The sequence below is a fragment of the Argopecten irradians genome, chromosome 1, assembly GCF_041381155.1.
Source record: "Argopecten irradians isolate NY chromosome 1, Ai_NY, whole genome shotgun sequence".
Lineage (NCBI taxonomy): Eukaryota > Metazoa > Mollusca > Bivalvia > Pectinida > Pectinidae > Argopecten > Argopecten irradians.
Genome location: NC_091134.1, coordinates 47,293,404 through 47,319,197, shown reverse-complemented (window position 1 = coordinate 47,319,197; position 25,794 = coordinate 47,293,404). Strand labels below are relative to the sequence as shown.

The following is a 25,794-nucleotide window of genomic DNA, read 5'->3' as shown; positions in this document are numbered from 1 at the left end:
TCGATTACACATTCGTGTGTAAAGGTGGGTAACTGTAGCGGTCGATAGGGTGACCGCTGCAAGAAAAGACTATCCGCGTCTTGGGGACTATTTACTGGACACGCTCATTTCCCGCGGCGAGGTAAGCATACGTTTTACTCATATGATCATTCTACTCCTACGTTTGTCACGGTTTCATGTTGGCGGAGTCAACACGGTTTGCCACAAATAGGTCCTAAAGAAGGATGAATATGTACGGTGATTTGTTGCCTGTAATTCATACACTCGTCCAAAGCCACTTTGGTCATCAACTGATCTTTGGAATAGTGACGCGAGTAGTGTATTCGATCAGAATTTACAACTAAGATACGCGCCCCTGAAGCAAATCCATACTGTGCCATAATTCACACCATGCAAATATTACATGTCGAAACGACGCCATAATGTGTTCTTACCTCTCAAGGAGATCTACCTTTTAGTAAGCAAACGAGAAACCTTTCAAACAAAATGACTTTGTAACAATGCAGTTTATATTATATTCAACGTTACAAAACTTGTAATCCTATCCATAACACCGTCTAAATTTACAAGAAATTATTATTAAAACATTATAATATTTAATACTCGAAATGCCATCCAAATAAAAGCGTTATCAAAAGTGAAAGTTGATTTCAATGTGGCATCACGATGCACGATGTATCATTGATTTCACGCTTTTACATGGGCATCTATTTACGGTAGATGATAGTAATCTATTTACGGTAGATGATAGTAATAGGGAACTACTTTGGCTGTACTTTGATCGTCTTGGTCTGTTCAGATTCTATCTTGATAAAATCTGGAGAAAATAGCATTGTTAGAACGCAAAACGTAAAACCGATGTTAAATAATGCCAACTGTTACATATCAAATGCATTCACTCTGAAATTGGGTTGCATTTTGTGGACACTAGCTGTGGTTTGTTGCATGAATATGCATAACACAGGTGGGGTTGCAAAATCTGCCCACGCCCCGAATTTTTTCAAATTTTGCAGTGTTATAGGTCTAGGTACATAACTACTTTGTATGTGGTTTTTTTTTTCTTTTTTGTATTTTTTTTAAAAAGGCATAAAGGACCTTAAATGATTTAAATTGCTTTGGGTAAAGGAGACCCCTTGTTTCTACCTTTTGAACATTTTATATTTTCTATTTTTAATTATTTTTGTTAATAAAAGATACTTTATTCTTTAATACATACCCATTTATAATGGTATTTACTTATTTTTATTTTACTACAAACTGATTTCAAGCATAAAAAGATCAATTTTTTGGCAGGATAAAAATTGAGGATATTGGGTTTGCTCGAAATATTTGGCATGTTATCGATTTTGTCCACACTTTCAAACCACTTTAAAAACATGCTATAGGTATAGGTATAATCTTTTATAACAGACACTTTTTTAAAAAAAAAACAAAAATGAAATACGGGAAAATAGCATTTATAAGCTGAAATGTAGCCAAAAGAATTTTAGTAAAAAGCATTTTAAACAAACTACACATATATACTCTAAAATAATTTCATTTTTATTCTTGCATTTTCCCTAACAGTACAAAAAAACTTACAACTTTTATAACTGCATGTATATATGCTCTTGGGTGAAACAAATAGTTTCATTTTTAATGTCAGAAATCAAATAAACATGGCAAAAAATGCATTTTCGTCAGCAAATCAAACTCACACATACAAATTAAGATTATCCATCTCTCTTATGTAGATAAAAACTTTTTAAAATTGAATTTAAAATGATTAAAGAGGGAAACATAGTAACATGTGATTTTCAAATAAAATTTGTAATGTAAAAATAAAACCAGCACCACAAAGGCTTCAATCTTTATTTTAACCAATAAGGAGGCTTTTATTTCGTTGCAATGGCAACAATGTATTTAAAACTGTTCGGCATTCGGCATACCCCATAACCCCTATGTACCAATTTTCAAGTATATCTAATAATATCTAAATTTCAACATATCAGAGATTTTTGTTTTCATGGCAACCAATCGTATTGAAAGTGATACTACGTTATCAGCAAACATCATAACACCTACTATATACCATTGTTCAGTTAAATCTGACAATATCTAAATTTCGACCAATCAGACGCCTCTATTTTGTTTGCATGGCAACCAATCTTTTTGAGAGTGATACCATATTAATTAGCAGTCCTCGTAACCTCTATATACCAATTTTCACTTAATTCTGACATCATTTAAATTTTAAGCAAATCACAAGCCTCCATTTTGTTATCATGTAACCAATATTTTCAAAGGTGTTACCATGATATTTAGCATCTAAATTATTACTAGTAGTATTTTCGATATGCAAAGTTTCAATAAAATTGGTGCTGTGGGCAGTTTCTATAAGGTGGAAAAAAATCAAAACTTCTGCCAATTGTGTTATATAAGATGTATTATTTAAATCTGTTGAAATCAAATTGAGCAGGGAACGAGTTAACTTATTGGAAATGTAACTTCAGTAGTGAATGACTTATCACAGCCTTTGTTAGCAATTCTTGCTATTTTATCGAGCTAACGTTATAAGCCTTTCCTTACACACTCACCGCCATGGTGTATACAACTAACTTGCATGTCATCTATAAAAGACCAGCCAACTAAATAATTTTACATGGACCACAGTGTTAAAGTTTGTTTAACTTTGGTAATGTATTATTAAAATAGTTGAATGTTAGATAGCTACTGTGTTCTATAATATAAGTCTAGGTTCTCATGTGAATTCCCAAATTTATATTACTGTCAGGAAAACATGTTTACTTTACGAATTCATAATTAATCAGCCAATCAGTGGCCGGGTCAAAATTCTATGCTGGGTTCAATGTTCTATACACAGAGGCCATTTCAAAGGTCTTTTTTTTCATTTGGTTGATTGTTCCCTCTAAAGAAGATAACAGGTATATAGGAACGTCAGAAACGATTGATCATGAAATGGTATTAGTATAACCGCATTTGTTTACAGTATACAGTGACAACTACTCTGAGCTGCACATTTTTGGTATTTCAATTTATTGTTAAGATAAGGAAGCACCAATATTAAAACAAAACAAAAAACAACATTGTCACAGCAAAAAATATGTCCATTGATATTATGCAGATAAATTGGTGATTCGGGTAGATATTCGGATATATCAACCATATCACATATGGGTTTAGTATTGGTTAATCACCATGCAAAATGCATGTGTTGTCTGATAATACATTACCCATGTAGTACAATCTCGTGACGTCACTGCGTCAACAAAATTACTATTTTTTCGGTAAAATGGGTTGATCCCCGGTAGAATATCCCTATCCTTCATATCCACATATGATTATGTCCTGAATTGATGAGGATATGGTGGTATCTTGATACGAGTTATTACAAAAAATCCATTTCGGAACACTTTTTTTTAATATTTATTGGTATTTCAATTTATTATTCAATTTATTTATTGGTTCTCTTTTAATAGTTGTATACACATTGATACCTATGGATATTAGATTTTCTTTTGAATCTGGTATATGTAAGTTATATTAAATTTGGAATATTAGAATGCATAAATGCAATGATAAAATATTAGTTTTTTGTTCATGTATTACGCCATATGACTATCAGAATGGGACCACTGATATACCAACATATGTGTACATGTATATCAATAAAGCACACAACTTCAACATGATATAACCCTTAATAGCATCCAAGTATTTCCTTGCTAATATTGAAAAATATACACATATCACACGTGGCAGATTACAGAAAAACAAGCGACATAATTATACTATAACATGCTCGAAAGCACTTAATATAGCATTGTGAACGTGCTTACATAAACAAATAATAGCAACAAGAACTTATTGCATAGACACAATTTACAGGATTAAAAATGATTTAATACACAAAACCATTTGGGAGTAGACGGCTGGCGTCAGTAGATGTTAGCCCGAGGTCATATCTATCCATCAATGTCATACAGGAATTTTGTGTACAAGCTTATATATACCCTTGATGCTGGACGGGTATGGTTATATTTTACATTAAAAATGTGCATTGTCAAAAAAGAAAGGAAAAGGGTTAGATAAAGTTCATGATTGATAAATTCCCATTACCGACGTTACATATCTTCTATTTTCAGTGGCTAGTTTCAAAATCATGTAGGAAACCTAATCTATGAATCAATAGATAACTTATATATCTCATGCTTTTACTTTATGATCTTCCAATTGTTTTCCACATAAACTTAGAAGCTGTAACAAAAATTGTATATATAAGTACCACTGTTTGTATTCCGTTATATCAGATTATAATTCACCTCAGACACTCCGATATAAAAGTGCTATAAATAAAGAATAAATAAATAAAATAGGAAACGTAAGAAGCTGTAAATTTGGAATACAAACGATACAAAATTAATTCTGAAAAGTAAATAATGGAATCTGTTGAAGTTAAAAAGGAATCTGTTGAAGTTAAAAAGGAATCTTGAAGTTTGATATCGGTAACTTCGAAGCATGGTATAAATCGCTCTCATATGTGAAAATAAATTATCATAGCCTGCAATAGCCCGCTAAACCTGCCTATATAATTAGGTCTTTTCCTTAATTCAAAATTTAAAAAAAAATGAAGCTAGTCAATATGTTAAAATATTTTGGTTTCTATGGCAACGACAATATTTTCCTAGCAACCTAACCTTGAATGAAAAATGGGAAAATAAGAAAACAGAAGTTTTCAAATTTCTTTCTTAATATTGTGATAAGGAAATATTTATTAGAGGAGCATTTAAACATGTGTTTCATTGCTTTTATTTAATTATTTCTGTTGGTTGCTATGGTAACTAAGAAGGACAACATTTTTAAAAGTTATATATGCCACATTTTTCATACCCAAAATTTAAGAAAAGCTTTTAATATGTTATTCATTACCAAAAGTTACCAACATTTTGAGAATTATAATACTTTCATTGCATAGGTTTTAATTTTACAAGTACAATTAACGGATGAAAGTGATTTTTTTTATATTATTTTTTTCCAATTTATCATACATGCATTATACACATTGAACATTATATCACTCATACCTCCACAAACAAACAGAAAAAAATAGACACACACGCAAAGACACACATACTCCTCACACATATAGTCATATAAACAAAACACTGCACAAAAGACAACACTAAACTACATTTTACAAAACATAACAATATACATCAGAAAAACTTTTGGATTAAATTATATAATTTTAATAAAAGGACTATTACGGTCAACTACCTCAAAAAACTGAAAGCATTAGGAATAAAGGTATGACGATATTTTTTTTTTTTTTTTTTTTTTGATAATCATGATACTATCAAAATTTGCCATTTTACCAATTTCCTGTCAAATTTAACTTTCAAAATATTATCACTAATTTGTATATTAAATTTCTGAATATTGTACTGATATGATTAATGAAAGCTATGATGGATAATGGTGTGTTTAACGATACCCTGGACTTATATATGTACCATTCATTCATAAGAACTATTTCATTATCCATTTCACTTTTTATTACTCTACTATTATGAAATCCGAAAAGCAATGTTTCTTTATTAAATCTAAAAGGAATAATCAGAGAACCAATAAAATATTCCAAAGTGTTGTAAAACTCTTGTATTTTGTAACAGTCCCAAAATGCGTGCTCAATAGTTTCTATATCATCATTACATAGTGAAAAAAGGGCTTTCTGTAATACCTAATCTAAAAAGATGAACATTTGTTGCAAGTGTATGATGGTTTATTTTTATACTGTAGCCAGTGTATTTTTGTATATTGAGAAACAAGAAAAGGGGTTCTATAAATCATTTTCCATTTATCATTGTCAAAGTTAAAAATATCTTCCCATTTTTTCCGTCCTGTTGCAATAGTATCATTTGAACTGAGTATATTGTAGAAATATTTTGCACCGCTTTTACTCTTAAGAAATAATCTAAAATACATTGGCACTTAAGGGAACTTCAGAGTTACATTTGTCAGATCAAGATTGGCGATATATCTTCTTATACTAGTAGCAATGCCTTCAAACTGGAGAAAGTTGATGTTTAAATCATACCGTTGACAAAATTCGTTGAAAGTATATAAAATATTATCTTTCTTTTTAAATCATTAACTACAGAAATCTTTTTTTTTGTACCAATCGTGATAAAAAATACTTTTGTTTTCAATTTTGAATAAAATTGTTATGCCAAATGTGTGTTTTTAATAGTGATTCAACACCTTTTTCCAGTGATGTATTTTTTTAAACTTCTTTCCAAAAAAGGTTTTTACATTTGTTTTCACAATAGAAATATATTTCATTTCCACAATATGCAAGTTTATTCAAATCAATCATGTTTTAACAATGAACTTATATTTACTATCTCCAGTGTGAAGTCTCCTTATCCATGTTAGTTTTAGAGAAGCAATGAAAGAATTAACATCTACCATATTAAGACCCTCATCATAATATTTCTTAATTACCACATCTCTCTTGATTTTGTCAGTTTTATCATTCTAAAGAAAGTTGAAAAGTTTTGAATTTAGTTTTTTAACAAAATCATCACTAGGATTAGGTAAAGAGATGAACAGATAATTGAATTGAGATATTAGTAGAAATTTTATAACATGTATTTTACCTATGGGTATAAATTTCACTCAGGATAAAAAATTTCATCACTATATTTTTTATTGCAAATCCAAATTATTCGAGTTTTGCTAGAATTTGTTTTCAAGCCAGATAGTTTAGCATATTCTTTTAATTCTTTCATTGCTTCTTTAAGAGACAATTTTGATCCGTCTAAAATATGAAAGGTCGTCTGCATATTGAGATATTAAATTTGGCTGATTTTCTACACTGATACCTTTATGTAATTATTATTCCGAATTAGGATGGCTAAAATTTCTGCACATACAATAAAATAGAATAGACATAGAATAAATATATATAGAGAAATAGGATCTCCCTGACGGCAACGTCGTTTGATTTCAAAGAAAGATGAGAGATAACCCCCTTGGTTGACTGCTGAAATTGCACTTTTTTTTAAAATATTGACCCATTTTCTTGTTTTTCATTGACTATCCCCAAATTTAAAAAAAAAATTATACATTGTCAATAAATTTCCAATCAACTGAATCGAATGCATTTTCAAAGTCAATAATAAGTAATATACCTTATAAATTTTTTTCGTCTGCAAATTGCACCAAATCATAAATTAATCTAGAATGTTCACCTATATAGCGACCTGATAAAAACCCGTTTGATCTTTATTAATCAGCTTATCTAAAACAAGTTTTACCCTATTTGTTATTGAACCAGACCCAATTTTGTATATACAAATGTAACATTTAGAAGAGAGATGGATCTCCACTTTCCGAGAAATTGCTTGCGCTTATCTCCCTTAGGTATGCAAGTTATTATCCATTGTCTCTGAGTTACCGATAATTTTCCAATACGATATCCAAAATTTAATGATCTAACAATAAAATACCCTAAAAATTTCCAAAAGCATTTAAAAAATTCAACAGTGAAGCCATCAGAACCAGAACTTTTATTATTTTTCATGTTTTTTAAAGTTTTTGTTGCTTCACTGTATGTAATAGGACCTTCTAATTTATTAGATTCAGAGTTATCTAACCTGGGTACTTCACACTGAAATAAGTAATCATCAATGGTTTTTTCTTCAATGTCTACATTATTACCAAATGAACAAATTTCTTTTCAAAAAAAAAAAGATCTAACTTTATTAAAATATTTCATCCTGTTTTGTAACTATTGTCCCATAATCTTTCTTTATTTTTGGAAAGATTTTAGATGTAAAGTTTCTATTTTCCAAATTCAAAAAGTAACTTGTTGGTTTCCCCCCTCATCTAGCCATTTTGCTTTTGATCTTATAATTCTCCCCTTGATTTTCTTTTCTCTGATTTTTTTTCATTTCTTATTTTTTTTCATCCAGCCGCATAAAATCTATATTATTTTGGTCTTTCAAAAGCTTAATCTCATCATATAATAGTTTTTCTTTTTTATCCTGTTGTTTTTTCTTAAATGACGAATAAGAAATAGTTTTGCCTCTTATTTCAAGTAAAAGAGTTTCTAAAAATTGTATACGGTCATCAGGAATTTGGTCAAGGTTATCTAAATTATATATTGGGGCAGCATATTGTTTTTAATGTCTGAAATGAGTTTCTCTATTGTTTTAAGATATTCTATGTCATGAAAAAGTAGATTGTTGAATTTCCATAATCCCTTTCCTTTTGTAAAATCATTAGACTTGAATTATATCTGGAATAGAATTATCAGACCTGTACCAAGGCTCGATATCTGAGTGATTAATACTAGGTAATACACTTTCAGTGATTTTGACGGAACTGCCAAAATTATTATATTAACATCTACAGTTCAGTGAAATAAGTACATACGGTCAGACCATGAAGCCAAATAATTGTCTACAATTTTATTTAAAACATTTTACAGTATTATTGGTACAAATGTAATTGTAAAGTGATTTCTTTAGGTATTTTTTCATCTAAACATACATGTACATAAAGCATCAAAATAAGAGTTTTAAAGTGCATAACATCTGCTTTCTAACTAATGTTTAAAAGGCGTTACACGTATTTTATTGTGTATATGGCTTTCACAGCTTAATTCATCAAACCTGATGGTTGTCAAAAGATTACAGAAGAAAATATAACGTGTCAAAATTTTCGCCTAGTTACCGCACATATAACTTTACTGAAAACGCAACCATACTTGGTATTAAACATCATGACATATACATATACCTGTGCTAAGAAATAATGAAATAAAATCGGAAGTCAGGCATTAAGTTTTTTTAAACCATCAGTCGAAATGTGCTGTTTTTATTAGCTTTTTAAAGGATTTCAGCGTGTTTCCGGTTATATCATATAATTTATAAATATTACGCCAAAATCTTGAAACTTTGGAGCCAAATTTACAAAAAAAAAACATTATATAAAGATGATAACCCAAGTACAGGTGATTTATTAAGAAAATTAACAAAATGAAACCCCCGAGCAACTGATTTTACACCCTAGCACCTGAAAACCATCATTCATTTCGGAAACAGAATACAGATTTAAAATAAAAAATAAAAAAACATTTCCATTCATTTTGAAGAATTTTAATGAAATATCAGCCATGCATCAAACTTCAAGGATAATTCTTGACACATTGATCATGAACAATCATGAATGTTTCATGGATTCATAAAACTTCATGAACAGTTCGTTTGATGAATATTCATGATCCTATTTTCATGAACCACAATCTGCTTATATTCTTGAAAGTTCATGAATCATTCATTAATATTCATGATGTCATGAATACCATCTCGCAGGGGTAGTTTACCTAAGAAGATAAAAGAAGAAAAGGTGATAAGTTTACTAAATTAGATATATTAAGAAGCAAATGAAACAGTTATTATTGAGTTACATGTAGAAAGTTTTTTAGTTTTTTTTTATCATTCGTACTTGAATTTAGAAAGTGTAGGTTTAGAAACACTTTCTGGCAGATCATTCCATAGTGATGGTTCACTCTACTTAAATGAGCTCTTAATTTGTTCTGTTTTAAATCTTGGTAATATATATTTCCCTGTAGTGGCTGATCTAGTCTTCTTTTTCACGAACACTGGATACTTGATTGTTACAATCTAAATAATCTGCAAAAAAGGAAGCCATTTTAATTTACAAAGAATTACATCACCTGATACTAATAAGAACTTCTTATTGACATATATATACATTGTTTATTGAGAAAGCAATTTCGGAAATACCGTGTGTACACTGAAAGGTCATCAAAGATTGATGTGAGCTTGGCGTGTGTTCCGTTGATCCTTTGGCATTGAACCTCATTTACCTGTCTATACCAGGTATGAAAATGCTGAAATGCAAATTGAATGGCGATTTCAAGTTAAGCCGTGTAAGGATTATACTATTTTTTTAGATAGTTATGTATTAATGTGATAAATTATTTCACAAAATGACGTACGATTCAGAAATAACGGTTAATCGTCTCAAATATAATTATTATCATTACCAGGGATCTTAATGATCCCTTTGAACACGGGATAATTTGGATACAGTGTCACTGCAGCAATTAATTTCGTGTCTTTAGGCCCAATTGTCGTCCTTTGCAAACATAGTTCATTATTTTCATCTATCCGTATGTGGTGTAGCAATTTATTGGTTTCTCTTTGTTTTAGCATTTTTTGACTGGCTCCTTCTGTATGATTCTATTGTAAATGAACCTTTGAAATCAAATTGAATAGTGCAATTTGTAGTTGTGGGCCCACAGACAGAGGGGGTGTAAACGAAGGTTAGTCTGAGTGACGTGTGTCCGTCATAAACAAACCACATCTACATTTACCTGATTTCCTTGACCATGTCACATCCTGTAGGTGGTCAGTTGTATGTGTAGATATGGTCAATGGAAGTGCAATACACCTGTAAATATTACACCTGTGGTTGTAAAGGACCATTCATCATGGTCAGTTTCCTCAGGCACCATTGCCTTAGAAACCTTGACCTATCCAACAACAATATTATGTTCTTTCCGTTAATTCAACGTTTATTGCTATGTTTGTAAATATTTCTCTTTCGTAATAAATAAAAAAACCAAATGCGTTTTTGGTTCATTTCTATTTTTTAATATAAGTATACGTGTAATTTATAATTATAGGGATAATTATCAGAATTAAACTTTGATGCATAGCCGTTTGACTGACCACACACCGGTACCAACGGTGTCCGATGAGTGGACCTGTCGGAAGGTGTTTATATCCGGTGATGATAATGTTTTCATAAAACACACGACAGATTATGGGTTGTATTGATAAGTTCCAGAGTTGTGACATAATTCTCCATCTTCCGATCGTTGACATTTTCGGAAATACCTTGTGTACACTGAAAGGTCACTCAATATGAATAAGGTCAGCTTGATGGGTTTTTCCGTTGACCCTTAAGCATTGAGCCTTTGTAGCAGTGCAAATCACAAATTGCCTTTCGGAAGGTCAGATGATGTACAAATCGTGTTGTTTCTATCACCGTTGATGACAATAGCCTCGGGGTCTAAACATTTGTAGTAGATGTAAAAAGAGTATTAGGCTTAACGTTATATTAGTATGCAATGTGTTGCATGTGTGACTGTCAATGTTTTGGGTGGTTGTGGTGTACTTGAGTTGTGTCTCCTTGTAAAATTGGGACACTTCCTTCTTTTCTTATCTCACTCTTAAAACATAGTTGTTCAACGATTTCAACGATTTTATTTTACACCCAGACACATTATAATGTGTAACATGAGGGATAAAACAAATACAGATGTATAGGTATGACAGGATGGACAAGTATATATACATTACATTAAGACATAACTATATAGCAATTACTCTCAACATTTTCACATTTCACATGTACGAAACACAAAGTATAAATATTTCATTCATGGTTCAATAAGAAAAAAACCTAAATGATAAATGTATAATATTTTGATTTTATGGTAGCATCATTACTACGATAAGGGTAGAGGATTAAGTTTTTTAAGAAGAAGGGAGAGTCCATTTAGGACACTCTAATAACAAACTGATATCAAACCTTTCATCTTATTATCATTTGGGTTAATTCGGAAGTAGTTTAGAATATACTTTCTTTGCAAATTTTGGACAACAGTATTATTACAAACAAACAAATAATGAAACTCATTTCCAACATGTTCCAAGCACATATTACGAAGTCTATCTTCTTAAGGAATATTTCGCCATCTGCCTGTTTCAATGGGAAACTTTAAGTTACAGGTACGTATTTTTTTTTATTTGCAATCTGTTATTTTCGAACAATATTGTCAAATACTTCTCAAATTTAAATTCAGTGTTAAAAAATAAATAGAATTGTCCTCTTAATGAGTTGTGGGCATCAGAAAACCAGTTTTGGATGAACTGGTCTTGGAGCCTTTGTTTTAAATAGTGTTTGAAAAACATCTTAGGCATGATAATTTTATTATCAAATATACATGAAAAACCAGTTTCATCAAATGTTTTCTTAATTTTGCTAATCCACTTGAAGGAATGAGTTCCATTTTCTGGTAGACAAAGAGCTAATTTCATTAAAATACTTCTTGCGCTTGATCATTACTTAACAATTTATTCCAAAAACGAGCCATTCGAAGTTTAATTTTAATTCCAATGGAAACCGACCAAGTTCTATATAATAAAATTATCCACAATTTCAAGTGTTAAATCTCGCAAATAAAACTCAAGATTTTGTGTTGACTTCCGCTTACGGAAAAGTTTCTGCAAACAAGTGTATCGTCGGCATATAACAAGACGAAGATTTCAATAAAAAGCTGAAACTCAGATGATATATCTTCAGTTATCTTTGCGAAAGGAACGCTTTTCATAGACTCTAAATCATTTAAGAATTACGAAAATAGTATATGGGAAAGATTTTCGCCTTGTCTTACACCAGTTAAACACGGAGAGAAATCTGATACTTTTCCATTATGTTTAACACATGACTTGATAGTATTATACATATTCTTAATAACAGTAAAGCATTTGCCTTTAATATGTGATTTTTGGAGTTTCATCCATAGTCCCGCTCGCCAAACCGTATCGAAAGCTTTTCTAAAATATATGAATGTACAGTAGAGTTTTCCCCACTATTCAGGTAAAAAGATATCAACATATGTAAAATAAAAATATTATCGACTGTTGAATGATCTTTACGGAATCCTGCTTGATTAATAGAAAGAATTTGCTTTTGCTTTACATAAAGATTTAGGCGATTATTTATTATAGATGTAAAAAGCTTTCCTACACAACTTATAAGGGTGATAGCCCTGTAGTTATCGAGATCCTGTGGGTCTCCTTTATTTTTATATATAGGATTAATTACTCCAATTGTACAATCTTCTGGTATGATACCAGAGTTAAAACAATGTTAAAAAGTTTACAATAAATAGTGACCATTTCTGGAGGTGAATGTTTTAAATATTCATTCAATATTTTATCATAACCAGGGACTTTACTATTTTAACTGCCCGATCGCTTTTTTAACTTCATCTTCCGTTCGTTCAAATTATCATCATCGTCATCGTCATCGTCATCGTCATCATCATCATCATCATCATCATCATCATCATCGTTTCATATATCAGCATCATCATCATCATCATCATCGTCATCATATTTCAATAAAACATCATCATCGTCATCTTTTAATTCATCATCATCATCGGTCAATACCTCATCATCGTCGCCATTGTTCGATACATCGTCATCATCGCCATTGTTCGATACATCGTCATCATCATTATCATCATCATCATCATCATCATCGTTATCATCATCATCATCATCATCATCATCATCGTTATCATCATCATCATCATCATCATCATCATCATTCAGGGTCTTGAAATACTGGTACAGTGAATCTAGTGGTATATCAACTGTCTTTTTTTTCACTGACGAAAATTTATTAATAGTTTTCCAAAATTCTTTAGAGTTGTTTTTTGACAAAGATAGAAGTTTCTTACAACACTTTTCTTGGAACTTCCTATAGCTTATTCGAAGCTGTTTTCTGTACTCGCTAGCTTTTTTATTCATATCAGTTTTATTAAGGACTGATTTGTTAAACTTGTATTTAATCCTACTTTTGTTAAAAGCATTTCGTGTTAAACAACATTCTTTATCAAACCATGGTTTACTCATGTTTGTTTTTTGTTTATGTCTTACCGTCTGAGACACAAATACTTTGTTGGCCGCCCCTTTTAGAACTTGACAAATGCTGTGACTACATCATTGATTTAAGGCTTCAACAAATTCGTCCTATTTAGAAGAATTCCATTTTACATTTGTAACAATATACATATCAGTATCATTTACTATATATGGTATTGGTTAAGTTTGACATATTCAAAATACAATGGATTTGGTTATGAACATCTGAAAATAAAGGATTAAAGTCACATATTTCAAATTCAGAGACTAGTCTGAAAGCATGACTACTTGATATGAGATAATCTACTACACTAATGCCTTAACATGTCACTCGGCCAACTTGTTTATCTTTACTTATTCGGCCATTAGCTATATACAGATCTTTTACAGAGTTCAAGTAAGATATTAGCATATTTATTTGGCCTGGCCTTGTCTTCACTATATCTTTGTAAGGGAATATTCTGTTAAATCAATTAAAATGCAGAGTACATTTTTCTACATCATCATAACTTTCCACCACATTCAAAATATCAAATAATCTTTCATCAGGTAATATATAATCAGGAGTTGTGGAAGTTCTAGCATTGAAATCTCCAATCGACATTACATTATTTATTCCATTACCATAAATAAGTAGCTCTTCTTCTATTTCTGTAAAAGCATTTTCTGATGAATAAACAGTATTTTCCGGGGGAATGTATGTACAACCAATTAAAATGTTTGGGCCAGCGTTTGTTATCTGACATTATGATGTCATCTATTGTTGTTTCTGTACTTTAACTCCCGGATTATCGGACCATTAGCTGCAACTGCCCTATATGTTACCTTTTACTGTCTTATATGTGACACTAATATATGACATCCACTTATAAGACAGTAAAAGGTAGCATATGAGTGAGTTACACAATACGGTCGAGTATATGTCTCCGGGCATAATCCCATAATTATGTTAACACACAACACACAACCTGCCGGAATATTCCATTATTTTTATTCCAAATTACGAATAAATCCCACAAAATGAATATGAAGAGAATTTAATCCTCTATTGATGCGGAATTAAACACATCCACAGAATTTCTGTATATATCCCAGATAGACTTTTCCTCCTTATTATGAATTCACCATTTAACACTTATCTACAGCATTAACTCCACTTACCGGATTCTGAAACCTTGTTTTTTTTTTTTTTTTGCACACCACTTTTAATTTTAAATCTCCAAATCATTTTCACTGTAATTTTACACTTATTTTGGTGTTGTTTCAACAATATTTCAGAATTTCACCTAAATTCCATTGGTATGTTGAATGAAATTGCACATGGTATAAATAAATCCAAAATTGTCCCTAGAGAAGTCGAAATTTTAAATTCTCTGAATTCAATGAAAGTTCTTGGACACCGACTGTTTTGAACTGGCCTGAAAATGGTCCGATAATCCGGGAGTTAAAGTACAGAAACAACAATAGATGACATCACAACTATGTTTTAAATTCGAGTTAAAACTCTTCGGGCACCTTTCCAATGCTACCTGAGAGCCTCGGCCACCGGCCTGTCATGTCTGGTGTCCGGCCATGGACCAGGCCAAAATGTGCATCCTCAGCCTATTCGGAAGGGATTGTGACCAAACCATTACGAGTCTAATACGTAAATAGAGTGGGGATACTTTTGAATTCCATTCCTGCTACTAATAGTCTTTATTATATGACTTGCCTGTTCAGTCATTTTGGATCTCGCCTTTCTTGTATAGAAACGGAATAGAAAGTTTTGTCAATAAATGTCAATTTCACTAAATACTAGTTATCTGTGATAAATATTTGCTATTTGCTAATAATGTTATATGAAATATATGAATGAGTTCACAAAGCCACCCGAATAAGATTCTCTGTCTCTCTTACATGTTGTAAGATACGGATCCTATTTAGTCTACTCTAAAGGAAAACACAAACCAAAATGAATTAAAGCGTTTCTTTATTTTAACGTCCTATTAACAACAATGGTCATTTAAGGACGTACCAGGTTTATGAAAAATGGGAAACCGGAATACCCAGAGAGAAAAATATCGACATGCGGTCAGTAACTGGCAAGTTGACCCAGGTAAGATTTGAACTCGAAACCCAGAGGTGAAATCAAGCGGTTAGATCTTAACCAATCGACCCCTTTGCACGAATAAGATATTTTATTGAAAAATAATTGAATGAATCTCTCTTCTATTTCGATAAAACAATTTCCTTCATCAAATCATTGATTCCCTCCCTTGATTGACTCCCTTTAAAATTAATCATGACACTATTCTGATAAACTGATTAACATTTGTGATATATGTTGGTATTACACAGTGGGCGAATTATCAAAGAAAACTACACCAGAAAGTGTAGAATTAAATAAAACACGCACTTGGCTGATTTCCTGGTATTGATAGTAAACAGGCGCGAAAGCACTATGAGCTGAGAGTCAAGGTGTATATGTATATCTAAATGACATGGAGCGGTCAATGTCAATTGGCAGTCAAAATCGTTTGAAGAAAACATGTAGCTTTGTAGGTACAGGCATAGTGCCACGATCCCGACACTTCTGCACTATAGTCCTATAACAGCTCACTCACCACAAACATCTAGTCACAACACCCCCATGTGTGGTGTTGATTACACACACCACAGGTGAGTAAGTCCATATCTATAGGTAATCCAGTATATCAAGCAGTTCAACCCATCTCAGACACGTACCCGCCAACTCCTAAAGCTGCTTACCATCTCCTAAAGCTGCTTAGCATCGCCTAAAGCTATCTACCATATCCCAAAGCTACCTATCATCTACCAAATAGCTACCTTCTATCTCCCAAAATTAACTACCATCTCCAATAGTTACCTACCATTGCCAAAAGCAACCTGCCATCTCCCAAAATGGCTACCTGCTATTCCCAAAGCTACATACCATCTCCTAAAGCTAACTACCATCTCCAATAATTATCTACCATCTCCAAAAGCAACATACCATCTCCAAAAACAACATACAAATAAATGTACCATCTCCAAAAGCAACATACCATCTCCAAAAGCAACCTCGCATTTCCTATATAACATATATTTCATAACTGATTTCGGATGGTAAATATCTTGAATTCTTATATCAGAGGCTGTAAATGAACAATTGTAAATACTGACAGAATTCATGCAAATGACAAAAATAAATTTTATGGAGATAACGGAGCCGAATATTTTCTATTCCATTTATTCCACACTCTATCTTTCACCTGGTCAGGTGATTATGCTGGAAGCTGGTACGAAATAAAAATAAAAATATATATTTTAGCAAAAGGTGGGAAAAAATATGAAAATATTTCTGACGCGTCAAATGGATTCAAAACAGCCTGTGATCGATGGCAACAATCATTGTATTATCAAAAGGAATGTAATAAACAAATAAGTCAAGTAAAAGAAATCTTAATTATCGATGAACTTCTGGTGGATTTTACCCATAATACAATTCTCAATACGCTCATTGAAACACAAGAGCGTTTGAACCGTTTGGCAATATAATGAAGCTTCACATCCATGGTGATTGTGTTATGCACAATTCTCTATATGCATCCGAAATGGACCCCCGAAAATTGAGCTGTCAGTGTGCATGGGTTGTGGTAGTCTGGTAAACCTGCCTATATTATTAGGGTTTTTTCATTGCTAATATACATATATATTAACTTGATATACTTTAATTTCTTTTTGAATGAGAAGATGGAGCATTGACGATTAGTGTTAGTTCTAGCGATGTTTCGGGTCAAAACAAGAAATTATTTTTGATACTTAAAATCGATTTCTAATTGGGTCATTTGTATAATATGTTAAGATCATATAATTTTTACTGTTGTGACTATTCACGAAGGAAAATCAATTTAAGTTTGTAGCTGTTAACAGCTATATTAACCACCGAACCGAATTGGATTTATGTTACCCGTATACCCTCTATTGATTCTCAGTATATATCAGCCAACGAAGAATATGTTTTAAAGGCCACTTACCTTTTCGAAACGGCTTTCAATTTTTAAATTGGGAATGTAAAACGAAATCGATAATGTTGTAGAGTCGCAAAAGTTATTAACTTACCGTTATTAATACATTTACCATCACCCTCTGAACAATTTAATTAAAATAAATAAAATGTTAATTTTCATAACGCGGGTCGTCTTATACTTCCCGACATCGTCCTAAATACCGCGCGGTAATTGACTATCACTGCGTCAGACGGCAAAACAGCGAAATTATTCTCTACTGTTTCATATATTACGCAGAAAATCGTGCATGTTTGGTGTTGTAACTTCATCTTGGGCCATCGATATATATTTTCTGATGTTAATAATGTTTTGTTTTTTTAAGAAACCTTTATAATTTGCTCCGGAAAGGTAGTGGGCCTTTAAGCATTTTTGATAACCCTCACCTCTCTTTTTTAGTCCCTGAACAACAGCAAACAAATGCAAGTTTCCCTGTGTAACCTATGTCAACAGTGAATATTCAATTTGCTGTACATGTTTTGCCTTTTGCCGCAGTGAGATTCAACTAACACGTGGTAATTAGGACAACGGCGGGAAACATAATACGACTCGCTTTTTGAAAACTGGCATTTAATTTATCAAATTAAATTGTTCAGAAGGTGACGATAAGTGTAGTAATCGACGTAAAGCTTATAACATTTGCGACTCTACAAAATTATTAAACTGGTTTTATATTACTGTTTAAAAAAAAAATCAAAAATTGTATAGCATTAAAACATGCTCGATCAAGATAAAATCGGGCATGTATTTCCAAACACTGACTTAGGAACCTACAATTTTGCCATAAAGCGCCGTAAAATGACTTACTGATGTCTAGATCTGATAATGATTTTACCTCGGGCTGTTTGACCCTATCAATGACGTCAGCGATATAGTTGTCATTTTGTGACTAAAAAGAGGAGAAGTTTGCGTAGGAGATTATGTTTCATAATTACTAACATGAAGACAGGTCATAATTTAGATAATTTATATATAGGTATATTTATACACACCACAGAAGCCACATGAAGTGACTAACAGTAATATTTGCATTCGGAAGTATACAGAAATAAGTATAGCTAAAAAGAAAATTGTGCATAAAGGACAAAATCGGGTGAAAATCGATTAGTTTTGTTTTGTTCATTATTTTAGGCAATAATACCAATATATGTATATATTTACAAATCCTTAACCTGTTTACTGGTAAAACTATTTTAAAACTATGTATATGATTAGACTAAACTAGCAAAAATTAATTTAGAATCATCAAAATATAAATGTGACGCGTTCTACATGTATCTTATAAATTATCTCAATAGTATAAAACGTATTCCTCAGACGTTATTTTGATGCCGTTTTAATTCCCTGTTTGTTTATATCATTTTCTAAAAGCGAATAATTTTGCATGAAATATATTAAAATATACATGTATAACTTCAATATAGTTATAACAATAACAGTTATTTAGACTGTTTTCGCTGTTACGGAGGTCATAGGTCATTGGATTAATTCCAGACATCTATAAATATCACGAAACTATTTCCGGAATGACTTGGTCTACATGGTTAAACGTATACCCAAAGTGGTCAGCCGTCGTAAGTTCCTTAATACACATTACCCCGGAATTAGTACGTATACCTACCTAAGCTGTCAATCAACCATCCATCCCAGCATGCCTCGGGGCGTACCAGAGCGAGGCTTCCGCTGACCTACTGTATATTACCCTTATACCCGAAATAAATCGGCGCCTTCTAGTTCATATTTTGGGATTTACGGCCGAACATTACAAATTATGACTCCCGTGGATTAATATACCACGTGTTTTCGTAATGAAACGAATGAAAAAGGATTATTCTATTTGAGTGAAATTATTTTCGAAGTGTGTAAAGGTAAGATTTTTTTTTTTTAATAAAACCATTCCATATGGACCGGAGGAGGGCCATACATGCAGTAGAAAGTGAACGTTAAGTGAACGTTAAGTAGGTTTTTGATGACTGCAAAGTGTTTTGCTATGAACAACTTTTTTGGGACGAACTTTAGCGGAATAAACTCTAATCAGCGGAAATGTAATTCGACGCAGAGAGCTTTTAACAATAACCACAAATTGAAATTCCCCAATCAATAGACTAGTAATAGGATTAAAAAAGTAATGCTATATCAGATTTATGCTCTCTTCACAAAATGTAAATATAGGTTTTTATTTAATCGTTTTTTTCTTCCATAAAATTAGATAGATATTGCATTTTTCATACAGATAATAATATTGAGGTCAAATCTTGCGGGCATTGCTAAGCAGTTTTTTGTTTTTAAAAAAAACCTATTTTAGTGAAGAAAAATATAAATTTATCCTTGGTTTCTTATTTCTTTATTTTTTTCCTCTATATTTAAAACATGTTACTACGTGACTGTCTAAGGGTAGTCATGACGACGTGACTTTGTGCATGGTTTCCGGAAGTAAAGGGCATGCAAGGTGAACCCTGGCAGAGATTGATTGGTTAAGTAAGATATGACGTCATCGTCTAACGATCTTATATCACTGTTCGTTACCTATTAACCAGCAATAGCCCGTACCGACAACTCACAGCAGTGTACGTTAGCCGATATATATATGCACGTTAGCATATGTATACCATACGATTTATTTGTATATTCCGGATATTTTTACATTATTTTGATAATAATTTAATTTTGAATACAAATATCTTACGTCAGTTTTAATTACAGTTTTGGTTTAAAGTGGAGTGCTGCATTGAACTGGATCAGACATTTGATTTAACATATCAACATCAGTCGTATGGCTGTATATTTCACTTCCGGCTATATCTAACCGTATTTTCGGAACATGTACATAAACACTACCTATTGCCTCTGTAAACATCTGACGTTACAATATCATAGAACGCAACAGTAAGCAAGTGCAAGATATAAAAATCAAAAATTTGTTACTTTATTGAAAAAACACACATACATATATTTGAATAAATATTGATAAATAATCAATGAATAGGAAAAGCATAACATCGTGACAAATCGGAACTAATTCAATAATATAACATAAACTGAATTATCTCTATAATTGTAATTTAGTTTTATCTTGCATTTACTTAGTAGTTATACGCTTCCTGGTAAAAGAAGAAACCGAAAACGTTTCCTACCGCATGTTTAAAACAATCAGAAGACGTATTGGACTTATCGTTGCTGATTGCTTTACTCTTTGCTCATTGTTTCTTAATTTCTAACTGATTTTTGAAATTTGTTGTCCATAATTTAATTTCATGTTAAGTCACATCATCTTTTTATTGTTTATGTGAAAACAATTCAGTTCTGGTGCTGTATGTTTACCAAATCCTGTCATGAGTGCAAATTAAATTTTCTCGTGAAAAGTCCATATGAAACTATTTATCTCGCAATTGTAACAATAATGTATCAACAATGATAACATTTTTTCGACTCACAGTGATTGATAAAAGGCGACTTATCGTCATTGATATTTGCTCCAGGCAGCAGAATATCAACAATGAGTTCAGACTTACTTAGAAATACATCAGGGGAGATAACTCTTACGTTTCATTTAACACATATTCTTACGTTTCAAAAGATTTCTTATTGATGAAGAACGTACAAACATCCTAATAGTATTTCCCTTTCTTTCTATACCGACCTGCTGTTCGGAAAACGAGAGCTTTGATTTTTTTGTTCCATGAACCTTCAAATCATCCGTCTTTATCGGGAGAAGTAAGAGAAGCATTTTTTTTACCTTAGTCTCACATTTGAAATGACTAGGAGAAAATTCAACAAGTTTATCACTTGGTTTTTGCCTGTGTCCTTTGTCTATCTAACTTTTTGTGTACGGAGGAATAAAGATATGTGTGAATGAAACGGAGGTTAATACCTTACAACCAGAGGAAGTGTTAGGTTTGATGCAGATTTATTCTTACGCAATTTTGCGGTATGTTACTAAAATATCGAAAACTTAGTCTCAGTAGCCATGACCGAGAGCACGTGAATTTGGCTTATACCATGCAATTTAAACTTAATCTTTGAACCAAGTGCTCTGAAACCTCACAGGACTCTGGATTTGTTATATATTTAAATATGGCACGTCAAACAAAAAATTATTGATTGCTTAGGAACTTTAATTTTTAATATAAATTCATAAATAATTTCTCTTTTAAACAGATGTGGTCCAGACGATGTTTGGTTATCATCTTTTCCACGATCTTGTCGCTAGGTGTCGCCCTGATTGAGGAAATCCGACTTCCGGATGAGTTTTCAGAATGTCTCGTGCGACATACCGCAAAAAGTAATGCCAGCGCCACAACATCAGAATCCATCGACAACTTTTGCATCAACAGGCATCGGATGAACCTGCCATATTTAGCCCAAGCTAATGTTTCTAAGGACATGACAAACTGGATAGACGAACTTCTACGTATGTCATCGGTAGAAAGCTATGAACACGAACAAGCAGTGACAAGAAACAAGCGGCAAACGATCGGAATTCCGTCCCTTCGTCAAGATGTCCCAGTGGGGTTCCAAACTGTATCAATGGGTCCCTTTCAGACTGTTCCACAACAAACTCAAAATGGCGACCCTGTAGGAATTCAGCAATCACAAATCAACAGCCAGGGACAAACAATCCAGCAACAAACCTTTCAACAGCAAAATGTTCCTACTCAAACTTTCCAGCAGCAAAATAATCAACAACAGATAGTTCAAACAGCAGAATCTGGACAGCCGATTAGTACTGATTCAGTTGCTCACATAGTCTACCAACAAAATGTGCCTACGAACCCTAACCCACCGGAACAACCTGCTGCCATTGTTCAGCAACAGCTACAGGGATCGCCAACTCAGACCTTTCCACCCCAGCCTCAAGCCCAGCCACAGCCTCAGTCTCAGCCACAACCCCAACCTCAGCCTCAGCCTCAACCACAACCAGCTCAAGCCCCTCCTGTTGCCAGACCAACATTGCGTCTGCGCAAAGAATATCGTAGACTAACAGAACAGGAGAGGAACGACTTTCATCGGGCTGTGCAAATGTTGAAAGCAGATACAGTAAGTAATTGTTTGTGGATTTTCCATATTGTGACGCACATTGCTGCAGTTGACTTTATTCTAATGTCTGTTTCAATGATATGTTAACGTATGTAAAATCCATCGAATTTTTCATTTTTAAACAGATATACAGTGCTGATGGGGGCGCTCATTAACTTTGGCCTCAGTGGTCAAAGACACTTTGTTTTGATGTAATATTTATCATTATCAGATTATCAAGTACCAGTTATATAGAAGAGAAGTCTTCTACGGAGAAATTTGGTGTAATTATTCTTTAAAGCATGACGTATGATTGCAAAAACGACGCATTGTTGTTGGTAGCTATTATAAAACTAATACCATTGTATATCCATAGTCTATCAGCCCTAACCGGTACGACGCACTAGCATTGGTTCACTTCCGGCTTGTTAATAACATTCATCATGGCAGTGGCTTTCTCCCATGGCATAGAGTCTTTATTACAATGTAAGTATAACGATCTCTCCAGATACATTTACACGGTTCTGACAAATACCACTAGGTATTATTACTTCTTTATAGTAATGAAACAATATACACACGATGATCTATCATAATACAAGGTCTTTTAAAATCGTACATTATGACATGTTGCCCATGGTCGTTCTTGTCGTCAGCAGTAATGACAATATCATCAGCTCTCTAATAGCATAGACAAACATAATCAATGGATTTTCATACTTAATACTTATGAATTTTGGAATTGTAGCTTTGAGAACGCTCTGAGACAGAAGGTACCAACTGTGGCCCTCCCGTACTGGGATTCGACATTAGACGAAGCTATGATGGATCCGACTCAGTCGATTCTTTTCTCTGCGAGATTTGCCGGAAACGGAAATGGACTTGTAACAACTGGACCGTTTGCCTACTGGCAGACCCCCTCCGGTCCACTGATTCGAAACATTGGACAGGGCGGAGGAAGTCTGTTCTCGAGACGAGAAATCATGGCTGTTCTATCAAGATCACGCTTAAGCGAGATAGAGGAACCTGATGCTGATAACATGTTCAATTTGGAAAATTACCATGGTGATGTGCATACGTGGCTTGGTGGTGAAATGGAGCCTATGGAGACATCAGCGTTTGATCCATTGTTCTACATGCATCACTGTTTTGTAGATTATGTCTGGGAGATCTTCCGAACTAGACAGAGAGCCATGGGCATTGACCCAACCAGAGATTACCCTACAAATTTCGGACCACAGACTCACTCGCCGTTTTTCAGAATGGGATTTGGGGATTTGCAGAATTCCTTCGGTCTAAGTGATATGTTTACAACACAGATTTATACGTATCAACAAAACCCATCTTGTTCTGTTTCAAATCCTAACTGTGGGTCTATATATCTGGGTTGTGACATATCTCAGGGTATCGCACAATGTCTTCCTGCAGCTACTGAAGTCAGCAATGCCGCTCCTGTGCAACAAGGAGGTCAGGCACCTTTTGGTGGTCCAGCAGCGCCTGCAGGTCCGGCTGGTCCGGCAGCTCAGCAGGTCGGAATGGGAGGAGCAGGATTCGGGCAGCCTATGCCGATGTTCGGTCGTAGGAAGCGACAGGCCGACAAAGAGAATATTGCTCGTGCAAAACAAATATTAAAAGAAAACGCCAAAACCATGGGCATCACGAAGGGGACGCATACATGTACCGGGACCTGGTTATCGTTCTCAAGTCAAAATACCTTCGAAGTGGATGGTGTTAGTGATACCAGGAAATGGGTGTTTATTCCAGTAAAAATCATCAGTAAGCGATCACCGGAGCACAGGAAATTCCAAGCCTTCCCCATTTATGACGGAAAGGCTTCAAGAGATTATGATATCTACGACCCAGAAGGATACCCGGAAATAAGCCCATACTTTTCAGAACAGGTAATGCCGATCTCTTCAACATGCAAATCACGCGCATCTGACAGAACTGTCGGAAGAGTCCATATTAGGTCCAATGGCCTAAATTACCACGGTAACTACGAGGAATATACTGTCGTAGATCTTCGCCAAGCATTTTCGGAATCGTCGACCTATATTGCCCTGAAGGATCCTGAGGATGGTATGTCGGAGGTGCTACTAACAGCCTACGATTCCTGTGGAAGACGATGCAAGCCGTACTGCCGGAGTAGCGATCCGAAACGTCCCGGCTACCATAGCTGTTCCGGGGCCTTAAGGGTCACCCCAAATACACCGTGGATGTATGGAAAGAATTATGGTGATGCCGTCCGCATGTCATGGAATATTCACAGTCTTACTGATATCCCGGAGCTCAAGACTGATTATAACTTCATCCAATTTTACTGTGACCATACCGACTAATTTATTTCCCACTACATTGAATTGTATAAATTATTTCCTCTCAAAATATCAGTTCGTTTCCAGACTTACGATTAAGTTACTGTTAACTCTAATGTTGTCATATTCTAATGAATACATTTCGAAGAACAGCATACCAGAATCAATTGGGACATACTGCCGATCGTCTGTTTAATCTAAAATCAACAATTCTCATTCTTGTACTTGCTTTTCCTTAACGAAGGTATGCGGTCTGCATTCGAATTATTAGGTATGATGATTCAGCATAAATTATTGAAATTCAAACTGAGAGGAATCGAAATACAACCATTATACTATGTATCAGTCATTATTTGTTTGTTTTTGTTGTTATATTTTGAATTATATCATTGTTTATTTTCACTTCCTTTTCGTTCTTTTTACAAAATGAGAGAGAGGAAAGGTCATCATTTGATTGATGTCTTATTCAACAAAATAAGGTATAAATTTTTTTAAGGATAGATTCGTTCTAGTACGTTCGATAATTTTGAAATGTTTTGCAATTTTAGAACATCCCCTTCTATGACAAAACAAGGCACAAAAAACGTTATTACTTCTGTATGACAAAACAAGGCACAAAAAACGTTATTACTTCTGTATAATAATAAATTAATAGTGATA

General features: G+C 33.3%; 1 protein-coding gene across 2 annotated transcripts; it reads left to right on the top strand.

The window, feature by feature from the left end:
- On the top strand, positions 1 to 25,536 carry LOC138330348 (uncharacterized). Of its 2 annotated transcripts, none has more exons than XM_069277926.1 (4): positions 1 to 121; positions 21,962 to 22,840; positions 23,196 to 23,305; positions 23,568 to 25,536. In XM_069277926.1, exons 2-4 carry the CDS (start codon positions 21,962 to 21,964, stop codon positions 25,156 to 25,158), a joined length of 2,580 nt encoding a protein of 859 aa, XP_069134027.1. In that variant the 5' UTR covers positions 1 to 121; the 3' UTR covers positions 25,159 to 25,536. The 2 variants fall into 2 exon arrangements, with proteins under 2 accessions (XP_069134027.1, XP_069134018.1); XM_069277917.1 differs by lacking the exon at positions 1 to 121 and adding an exon at positions 19,517 to 19,671.
- Positions 25,537 to 25,794: the final 258 nt, after the last annotated feature.